The sequence below is a fragment of the Garra rufa genome, chromosome 14 (assembly GCF_049309525.1).
Source record: "Garra rufa chromosome 14, GarRuf1.0, whole genome shotgun sequence".
Classification (NCBI taxonomy): domain Eukaryota; kingdom Metazoa; phylum Chordata; class Actinopteri; order Cypriniformes; family Cyprinidae; genus Garra; species Garra rufa.
In genome coordinates, this window is record NC_133374.1 from 19,713,996 (window position 1) to 19,725,319 (window position 11,324).

General features: G+C 35.1%; 2 protein-coding genes across 2 annotated transcripts in view; both read left to right on the forward strand.

The window, feature by feature from the left end:
* rflnb (refilin B) overlaps nucleotides 1-886 on the forward strand; it is a 2,596-nt gene extending 1,710 nt beyond the window's left edge. The window contains exon 3 of the mRNA XM_073818109.1: nucleotides 1-886. This exon is cut by the window's left edge and continues 506 nt beyond it. The gene's annotated coding sequence lies outside the window, so the exon portion shown is untranslated.
* A 725-nt stretch (nucleotides 887-1,611) lies between these two features.
* On the forward strand, nucleotides 1,612-11,084 carry exo5 (exonuclease 5). Its single transcript, XM_073817747.1, has 6 exons — nucleotides 1,612-2,873; nucleotides 4,479-4,557; nucleotides 4,651-4,904; nucleotides 5,494-5,598; nucleotides 5,676-5,848; nucleotides 6,925-11,084. Exons 1-6 carry the CDS (start codon nucleotides 2,780-2,782, stop codon nucleotides 7,387-7,389), a joined length of 1,170 nt encoding a protein of 389 aa, XP_073673848.1. The 5' UTR covers nucleotides 1,612-2,779; the 3' UTR covers nucleotides 7,390-11,084.
* The last annotated feature ends 240 nt before the right edge of the window (nucleotides 11,085-11,324 follow it).

The window sequence follows — 11,324 nt, forward strand, 5'->3', positions numbered from 1 at the left end:
TTTGAAGGTTTGGTTTGGAGCAGCATATGGAGATTTCTATGGGCTTTCTCCATCAGTTCTTAATGAACTGTACGATGGTTTTAATTGTATGTAGAAATGTGGTTGATTATTTAATAGTGAGATTCAAGTTTCAGATATTCTGCTCTGATCTTGGACTTCCGTTAGTTTGAAGGTTAGATTTGAGGTTGACAGTATTTCTCACAGAATTTAAAATTATAAAATGGTGCATTTTAGGGTTGGGTTACAAAGGTGGAGTTTCAGTGCTTATCTTTCACATGTTTCTATTTAACAGGTTCAATCTCACTGAGCTGTAGAAGGGTAACGTTCATATGTTAGTGTTTTTTGAAGAAACAGGGTATGTTAGGGTGTCTTTGCACAAGGGTGGTGAGTGTATCTGGGTTTAAACATTAACTCCATCTTAAACTAACCTTATCTTCATAGTTTTACTACTGTAAGTCTCTATAATTTCCATATTTTCTTTATGTAAAGGCTTGCTAACTTCCACAGCTCTGCTTGGTTTTAGTAAGTCGTACTTTGTATTGTCACTCGTGAAGGAAAATTGACAAGTGGGGTCATATTAGACTAAGGTATCTGTAGACCAGCATTTGAAGTAATAAATTATAATGTAAATAACAGCATTTCAGTTTAAAAAATGTTTTTATCAGTGGCACTTTTCTTTATTTATTTCCTGTTCTTGTTTTAATTCCCTTTAATTCATGTGCACAGCCATTGATCAAGTGTGTCACAAATGTGCTGGTTTTAAAATCTGTAGCTGTGCTGTGTAAAATTGTTGTTCTTTTAACTCAAATTCATTTAAGATGGTTATTAACTGTTAAAATGAAATACATTTTTAAAGAAACACGTTGTTGTTGGTGTTTTTTTTTTTTTTTTTGCTATATAATGTGCGTTGTCAATGTTTGTATTGCAAGACCTTAATTCAAATACAAAGTAGTTGAACTAGTAATCTTCTCATTTGTTATTCTTGAGAGCCCTCTAGAGGTGTGAGTAAGTGTTACAGATATAGTATTTCAAATATGTGACACTGGACCACAAAACTAGTCTTGAGTAGCACAAGTATATTTGTAGAAATAGCCAAAAATACATTATATGGGTCAAAATGATTGATTTTTATTTTATGCCAAAAATCATTAAGATAATAAGTAAAGATTATGTTCCATGAAGGTTTCCTATCGTAAATGTAGCTAAACCTAATTTTTGATTAGTAATATGCATGGCTAAGAACTTAATTTGCATAACTTTAAAGACGATTTTCTCAATATTTTTTTCCTCAAATAGTCATATTCCCTGGTGAAAAAACCAGCTAAAACCAGCCTAGTAGGCTGGTTGGCTGGTTTTAGTTCAACCAGCCTGGTTTTAGCTGGTCATAGCTGGGAGGCAGGCTGGTTTTAGAGGGGTTTTGGCCATTTTTCCAGGCTGGTCAGGCTGGTCTTAGCTGGTCAGGCTGGGAAACCACCAGCTAAAACCAGCCTGACCAGCCTGGGAGACCAGCTAAAACCAGCCATTTCCAGCTTAAACCAGCTAAGACCAGCCAACCAGCCTAGGCTGGTTTTAGCTGTTTTTTTCAGCAGGGATCTTGGCCAATTATTGTAAATTTGCCTCCTATGGCTGGTTTTGTGATGCCTTTAGTTTAGATTAAATACAAAGACAATCTGTATAGTGTTATGTATAAGTTTCATTAATACAAAAACTTTACTGGTTGTCAATGCAGGCCAAGCTCATAATGAGATCTTCTTGAGCAGCCATATAGCGTTTCCTTCTGTTGGCTTTATAAATCTCAATCCTCTTTTCTTCCTCCACAGGGTCGGCCAGGACTCCCACCCACCTCAGACTCTCCTGGGACTGGCTCATGGCTGTCTTTGGTGGCATCTTTTTAGATTGGCTGGACCTGGCTATGGATACCGACAAGTTTTTGTGCTGTCTACTCCCTTTTTGCCGTTTTCTTGTCTTGTGGGAGCATGTGTGTCCTCCAGGCTTGTTCTTCAGCTTTCTCATAGTCTTAGATGTTGCTTTAGACTGTATAGAGAGGCTCTGGTCTGTTATAGCGGTTTCTTCTAGTGTTGTTTTCCACTTAAGTATCTTTACTTGAGAAGTTGACAATGTCAAGATATCTATGATTTAGACGATTAATGTTAAATTATTGTGAAGATGCCAAAAACTAGTGGCTATAACAGCATCTTAAACTACCCACCTGTATTAGTATGGTATGGTCTGATTTGACATTTTGATCCACAGTTATAGACTACTTCTTGATCGTTGTTTCATTAGCGTTTGCTATTTTTATTTGACTTTAGCGGAAACAGCTACAACTACTGGGCGTCAAAAACGGCATTCTATACATAAATATTTCCTCGAGGAAATATAAATAAATATGATTTATGGTTTATTTTTTCATTCAAAATGTGCGAACGTATCGCTTTTATAAGTGTTTTGTTTAGCAGAATTTATAGGAAGAGTTTTTGCTTATCCACGCAAAACGTCTGTTTTTATCGGACGCATTCAAGCTTTTAATTTGGCTTTTCTAATGAAAACATTAAAGTGGGCGGGGCATATAGCAGCATTAGCCAAGCGAATACATTTGTAGCAAAGGGGGCATGTTTGGGTATGTCCAATGCTAGACAACGCAAACTTCGCAATAAGATGTAAAACAACTACAACAAATATACAAACGTGTATATTTTATATACATTAATAAATGATGTTCCTGAAACGCCGTTGTCAAGATTAGAATGAGCTGAGAGCTCTTCAGTTTCGTTTTCAGATGGATGCGTCTGGATCACAACAACTGTTCGATGATTGGGATGATATTAGCGACTCGGAATTTCTCAACATCCCCTCCGAGCAACAAAACATCGGTAAAATATTGTATAATTCTGGTTATTTGTTGTGAATGTAGTTATACTTTTAATTCTGGATACAAGATGGCACTGTCGTATTATTTGTGTATCTTTCTGTTTGTTTGTTTGTCTGTAATCTGTAGCCTATATGTTCACCTTTGTCTTTATTTTTCCACTGAAATAAGATACAACCTGTACATACACTACCAGTCAAAAGTTTTTGAACAGTAACATTTTTTTTTTACATTTATTTGTAATTTTTTCCAAGCTTTAACAAAACAATTTGTACAATCAAGGTTATATTTTTTCTCTATGATAACCCTTGCTGCCAAAATTAATTGACAAACTATTAAATTAAAATTAAATTACAACAAAAATAGATAAATATATAATAAAAACAAAATGAAAAATAAAATAAGATAAAATAAAATAAAAATAGAAAATAAACTTTACAGTATTGTATACATTTACAATTAGACAATGTCAATTATAAAGGCAATTCAAATAAATAAATACCTACATGATAGTACAAATCAATAGTCTGACATATTTATAGTGGTCTTCTACATAAATATGAAACCAAACAATATTGGTGATCACATTTAAACCAGTTTAAACAAATCTCTTTATAATAATCAGTTAAAGGGAAGAGTCTTTATTTTTTCAAAATATGTAATCATTGGTTGCCAAGTCTCTTAAAATTTTTGGACAGCTCCCTTCATTAAATATTTAATTTTCTCTCATTTCAAATATAAAATCAGGTCGAACAGTAACATTTTTAATGTTTTTTTAAAGAAGTCTCTTCTGGTCACCAAGCCTGCGCTTATTTGATCCAAAGTACGGTACAATTTTGAAATATTTTTACTATTTAAAATAAATGTTTTCTATTTGCATATCTTTTAAAATTTAATTTATTTCTGTATCTTCAAAGCAGAATTTTCAGCATCATTACTCTAGTCACATGATCCTTTAAAAATCATTCTAATATTCTGATTTGCTGCCTAAAAACATTTATTATTATTATTATTATTATTATTATTATTATTATTATTATTATTATGTTGAAAACAGCTGAGTAGAATTTTTTTTAGTTTTCTTTGATGAATATAACAGCATTTATCTGAAATGGAAATCTTTTGTAGCATTATAAATGTTTTTATCATCACTTTTGATCAATTTAAAGCATCCTTGCTAAATATTCATATTAATGAAATAGGCCTACAAAAGTAAAAAAAGTTAAAAAATCTCCAAGCTTTTGAATGGTATAGTGTACGATGTTACAAAAGCCTTTTATTTCAGAAAAATGCTGATCTTTGGTTTTTTCTGTTCATCAAAGAATCCTGAAATTTTTTTACTCAACTGTTTTAAATATTGATAATATTAATAATAATAATAATAATAATAATGTTTCTTGAACAGCAAATCAGCATATTAGAATGATTTCGGAAGGATCATGTGATACTGGAATAAAAAAAAAAATCAATTAAATGCAGGCTTGTTGAGCAGAAGAGACTTCTTTAACCATTGCAAATTGCAAATCTTATTGTTGAAAAACGTTTGGCTGGTAGTGTAGTTGTTCAATTTTATACATGTAAACAAAGTATTTTTTTAATTTCTTTTAAGAGCCCCAGCGTCCTCTCAGTAGTGAAACCCATGGTGAACACTTTGATAGCCCCTGTGCGTCCACCTCATCGGTGCACAAGTAAGTCAGTCGGATGATGCTTAGTGGAAAATTGTTGATAGATACATTTGTTATTTCTTTGATCTTGCCACATGACATTGTTCTTTTATTCAGCAGGAACGTGGAGCCTTTAAGAAAAGAAACAGTAAAAACACAAAATGTGAGGGGTTTTAAGAGAAAGAGCCTCCATGAAAACAGCTTCAGCCCAATGCAACGCTTCTTCAAGCGGCATCTGAGTGTGACCCTCCTGTGCGACCAATCTTGGTGTGAGATGAAGACTGTTTACAGTCTTCTAAACCCATTGGTCAAGAGAAAGGAAATGCAATGTGCAGAGGTGCAGATCGGAAAAGAAATTCATTTATCAAGAGGTGAGCACTGATACACATTTGAATATAGAGTGTTTTCATGACACGTCATCAGTCGGCCATATTGGCAGCACTGAATGTAAGCAATACCACTCTCAACCGAACGGAACATATATATTTTGGTGATTATTGCTGCTGAAAATGGTCAGTTATTGTCATGTTTTGGGCTGTACTAATCAGTCAGACCAGGAAAATCATTTGGAGTACTGTAGACTGCCAAAAGTTATAACAAATTAATGAAAAGTGCAAAAAACTGTTTGTGGTTGGCCAAACTGAACCAGGTATTCCAGGGCAAAAATCTTGACAACATTCATGTTTATCTTATCATTTTCAGTCAGGTAGGTGAAATATTAGACTAATATATATATATGATCTAGCAGCTTACACACATTTTTTTACAGCATAAATTAGCAGAACAACATATTCAATAGTACATTAACCGTGCAGTCCATGCTGTTGTTTACATCTGAGTATCGCCAATATGGCCGCACATCCAGTTAACTGACAAAATCGTGATGTAAGTGCAAAGCCTCTACTGCAACATAATGTCTCGTTCATATTTAGTATTCATATTCATGACTTTTATCTCCAGAACGGGAGATTCAGGACGTTGTCCCGGTAGATATCCGCACTAGAGAAGATGGAGAAGCTATCAAACTTCTCAACATGTTGCACATGATTCCACTGTTGGAAGCAGGTGAGTTGAATATGTTAAAAATTGTTAGGTATTGTTTTTGTACTCGGATCAGTTTTAAATGTTTCATCTTGTTTCAGGAGAACGAGTGCGAGAGTTTCCTGTGTTTGGTGTGCAGGAAGGTGTCTTTGTCATGGGGGTCATTGATGAACTCATGTATAACCAGAAGGGGGAGCTGGTAATAAATGAGCTGAAGACACGCAAACAGAACTCCTTGCCTAGTTCTGCACAAGATAAAGTCAACTGCTTCCAGGTGAGTTGGAGTTATTTATTGCAGGTATGACCTTTGTCCTCACTCATACAGCAGTAAATCATTGCACTGTGCTTTTGTAAACAGCTGCCTTGTTCTCATTGGACTTCATTACACATTTGGCCACATCCACCTAATTTTTTAAACTGTGTAATAATATTTGAACACATTTTGTCCTCAAAGTCATGTGGTGCAACCAGTCAAGTCATGTGGCGTGACTCACCAACACTTAATGATATCAATGAATTAATAATAGATGATATTAAGGTGTTTTACCTTTTTACTATGACAAATACAGTAGAGGTCAAAAGTTTACATACACCTGACAGAATCTGCTAAATGTTTTTTGGGGATCATACAAAATGCATGTTATTTTTTATTTAGTACTGATCTGAATAAGGCGTTTACATAGTCCACAAGAAAAAAATAATAGTTGAATTTATAAATATGACCCTATTCAAAAGTTTACGTACACTTGATTCTTAATACTGTGTTGTTACCTGAATGATCCACAGCTGTGTTTTTTTTTTTAAGTTGTTCATGAACCCTTGTTTGTTCTGAACAGTTAACCTGCCCTCTGTTCTTCAGAAAAATCCTTCAGGTCCCACAAAAATGGTTTTTCAGCACTTTTGTGTATTTGGACACTTTCCAACAATGACTGTATGATTTTGAGACTCATATGCAACTATTACAGAAGGTTCAAATGCTCACTGATGCTCTAGAAGAAAAAATAATGTAAATTTAACTTACTGTAGTTTGTCTTCTGAGCTTCTGAAGGGCAGTACTAAATGAAGCAAATGTGATATTTAGGCAAAATAAGAAAAAAGCTTCATTCTGTTCAAAAGTTTACACCCCTGGCTCTTAATATATCATATTTAAATGCCATAAGTGAGAATCATATGAAACAAACATGAACACAAAAAGTACATTTCTAAGAACTTGGCACATGTTTTTTGACACAGATTTTTCCATCCCTTTTTCTTTTCTATATTATGTACACTCTAATGCATCATTGAGTTATACTGTATATATTAAATCATTATCTCTGTTTTTTTTTAAACTATCCATCTGTTATCCAGGTTGGCCTGTATAAATTACTATTTGATGGACTGGTGAGAGGGGAAGTGAACAAAGACCATGTTTTAAATCACCTTAAACTGCGATCAACTCAAGTACTCGGAGCAGGAATCCAGGCCCACGCTAAAAGCATTGGGGTCCAGGTGACAACCTTTGAGGAAGTGGTTGATGCTCTGCTAATAACTGTGTCATGTTCTGATCTTCCATGTGTTGACCTGCTTCAGATTGAATACCATCACCAAGGCTCTAGTGAACCTATTGGGACCAGAGTCGCTCCTTTCGATGAAGCCCAAGTACGGGCAGAGCTTCAGGGTCATCTGGCCTACTGGAAAGGTCAGAGGGAACCCAAAGGGGTGGACATAGAAGATGCATGGAAATGTAGATCATGTCATTACAAACAGACTTGTGATTGGACAAATAATAGATTGCGGGTATCTGACCAACAAGCAGCTCAGTCTAGCTCATGATTTAGCATTTTACAGATATCACAAACATTTTTTATGTGGTGACTACTTGTAATGTTACTAACTTTTATACTTTTTTGTGCTATTTAAGTCTTTCCATTTTATATACGCATATATAATGTAAATGTTATTGTGCAGCTCGATAATGACTGTGAGTGAAGCGTTGAATTCATAATGCATGATATAATGCATAATGCATTTTTTGATTAGAATGGCTTTTTAATGGAAGCAAGCTGAAAGCTTCCTGATTTTGTGTGCATTAGGAATTTTAGGCCACTTAGCCGGTGAAACGGATGTATGTTTTTCAGTAGACGATAAGTTAAGTCAAGTGTGGCCGATATAATGCTGATAAAATACATAATAGATTTAAAGTGAAGAAATTACAGAAAATCTTAAAGGGATAGTTCACCCAAAAATGAAAATTACCCCATGATTTACTCACCGTCAAGCCATTCCAGGTGTATATGACTTTCTTCTTTTAGACAAATATAATCAGAGTTATATTATAAAATGTTATGGCTTTTCCAAGCTTTATAATGGCAGTGAATGGGTGTTGAGATTTTGAAGTCCAATAAAGTGCACCCATCCATCATAAAACTTACTCCACATGGCTCCAGGGGGTTAATAAAGGCCTTCTGAAGCATCGAAACGCATCAAACATCGAGTCACTTCAGAAGGCCTTTATTAAACCCCTGGAGCTGTGTGGAGTACTTTTAATGATGAATGGATGCATTTTTTCGGCTTCAGAATCTCAACACCCATTCACTGCTATTATAAAGCTTGGAAGAGCCAGAACACTTTTAAAAATAACTCTGATTGTGAAAGAAGAAAGTCATATACACCTAGGATGGCTTGAGAGTGAGTAAATCATGGAGCTATTTTCATTTTTGGGTGAACTAACCCTTTAAGTCAAGTGTGGCTGATGAAATACATCAAAACACATTTCAAGTGAAGAAATTACAGAAATTCTTAAAGAAGGTAGTTCACCCAAAAATGAAAATTACCCCATTATTTACTCACTTTATATAGCCTCTTTCACACAGTGATTCCTGAAAAAACACGGATAATGTGTCCCAAGATTTGTCCAGGAATCATTTGATTTCAGGTCATTCACACTGGCAGTGATTTTCTGGAATCTGTGTGCGTTCACACAACACGTAAAGATCCCATAAAGACACGTGACATTTAGATTTGACGTGTAAAAGGACACGTACCTTTCCACTAAACTGGCGGACGATCTCCCCTTTAGTGCAGAAAGTGAGGAGCTCCCTGATCGCAGCTTCATTCCAGTTTGCATATTTTAGCATCGGGGACGTTTATCTGCCTTTAAAAAACCCTGTAAAAGTGTTGCATGATAACCCTAACCCTAACCGACCTGGGATCATTCCCGGAATTAATCCAGGGAATTGATGGGCAGTATGAAAGAGGCTTATGACTTTCTTCTTTCAGACATATATCTTTGGCGTTATATTAAAAAAATGTCATGGCTCTTCCAAGCTTTATAATAACAGTGAATGGCTGTTGAGATTTTGAAGCAAAAAAATAAAGTGCATCCATCCATCATAAAAATACTCCACATAGCTACAAGTGGCTGGAACGCCACTCAATGCCAATGTGTGGAGTATTTTTATGATGGTTGGAAGCACTTTTTTGGGCTTTAAAATCTCACTGCCATTATAAAGCTTAAAAGAGCCAGGACATTTTTCAATATAACTCTAGACTGACTGTATTTGTCTGAAAGAAAGTCATATACACTCAGGGTGAGTAAATCATGGGGTAATTTTTATTTCAGGGTGGACTGTCCCTTTAAATTAAAATACATTTGAATTATTTTTATAATAATAATATAGAATCCTATAACTCAATAGCTTTTATTTGACTGGTTTTGTTTGTCACTAACAAAATATTATTTTATAATGAAATGTGTGCCACCAGGTGGTGCTATTTTACCACTTCTTGTTGAATCGCTGAATGTGTATAATTTACGCTGAGCCATATCTGTAACATGATAATATGAAACCCAATTTGATAACTGACATTATCAGTCTGTATTTGACAGTTGCTAATATTAAATCAGTGATGCAGTGTGCCAGAGACTGGAAATGCCATATTTTGATTAGCAGATCTCTCAAAGTGATAATCTAGTGTTGATACGGAGAGCCTTGTTTATTCAGGCCTGAAATTTCATCTGCTCTGGCACTGACCTCAGCACTGCTGTTCTCTGTGTGTCTGAGCATGTCCTTGTTATCAATATGACACACTGAGACTATGAATGACACATCTGGCATTTTAAAAAAGCCACATGTTCCCTCAGGGTGCTCCCCATCAGAGCCTAAATCGTACAAACAGTTTAGTCAACCTTTACATTCAACGCTTGAATTTGTTCCTAGGCTGCTGGAGCCACCTTTCCGTGGTAAATAGCTATAAGCTGTGTTAAATAGCCTCTGGAGGCTTGTTAATTTTAATAATGAATCGACTCATTCCTCTTTCCATCCTGCTTACCTCATAATATGCACACAACTGACTGCAAATCTCAATACAGAAGAGGCTACGCTCTAATTTGATACCGGTAATGGTTTTACCCGGCTTTGCCCATGCGCAGCCATCGAACCCCCGTGAGGCTGAGAGCAGCCGTTATTAGATTGTGTTGGTTGAGGTCTGCTCTAATCTGCTAGTCGATAGGCTAAAAGAGCCATTCCCTGTGCTGTGTTTGCTCATGGCTGCACTAAAGTACACCATCTTCCTTAACACAGCAGCCATAGGAAGCCGTAGTACGGTCTGGTCTGATGAAGTCACTCAGGCGCTAATGACCCCTCATTCGAGGCTCTTAAAAGCACTCGCGCTCACTCAGTCTCTCGTAAAGTGCTTCAGCACTTCACTTCAGCCTTTGTAAACTCATGTCACCTGGCAGAGGAGCACTAATGTGGCCCATCGGTTCATGCTCTGTTTGTGTTGCTCACTGGTTTGCGCCAAACTCAATTCCTGCCTCTCCTGATCAATAGGATGGCCAATAAAATGTTCTCTGAATGGTGATTGCATTAAAGCACAGACAAAAAGAAGTTAAAAGGCTCCATTTCTTCTTTACGTATCTTGAGAGATAAAGGGTTAAATGATGTGTAAAACTAAGTGCAAACACGTGGGTGATTTAATTGATGTTCATGTGAGTGTGCAGTGCATGGGAACTAATGCAGGTATAAATTTGTCAGGACTTTGGAATCAATAATTTTGCATTGTGATATCGTACAATGATGAATGTCATTACACTGGATTACATAATTCCTTGTAGGCAAATCATTCTTTTAGGATATTATACAGAGTGAATCTCATGGAGATCTGGAATTAGATCATCTTTCAAATAGTTAATATGTTTCCTAATATATTCTAAAAACTGTAAACCATTCAAAAACATCAAAACTTTGGGATTGGTTAGATTTTTTTATGTTTATGAAAGAAGTCTCTTATGCTTACCAGGGTTGCATGTATTTGATAAAAAATACAGTAAAACTGGTATTGATACAATTCAAAATAACTCTTTTCCATTTCAATATATTTTCAAATGTAATTTATTCTCTTTAAGAAAAAGATGAATTTTCAGCAGCCATTACTTCAGTTGTCAGTGTCACCATTGTAATATGATTTTGAATAAATATGAAACATTTCATATTATTATTCCTTCTTACCATTCTTTTTGAAATTATAGCATTATATAAAATAAAATATATTTTGTAACAATGATAATGTCTTTACTGTCACAGTTTACTGGCTGTCAGTAGAAAGTGTTTTACTTGGATGTAAAAACACTTAAATAAATCAATATAATAAATATAAATCTTTTGCATAGCAATAATTAGGGCCCTATGAATTCCATTTGATTTTTTTTTTTTTTCAATTTCCAATTTTTTTTTTTTTTGGATTCTCTTTTTTTTTTTTTCTAGACT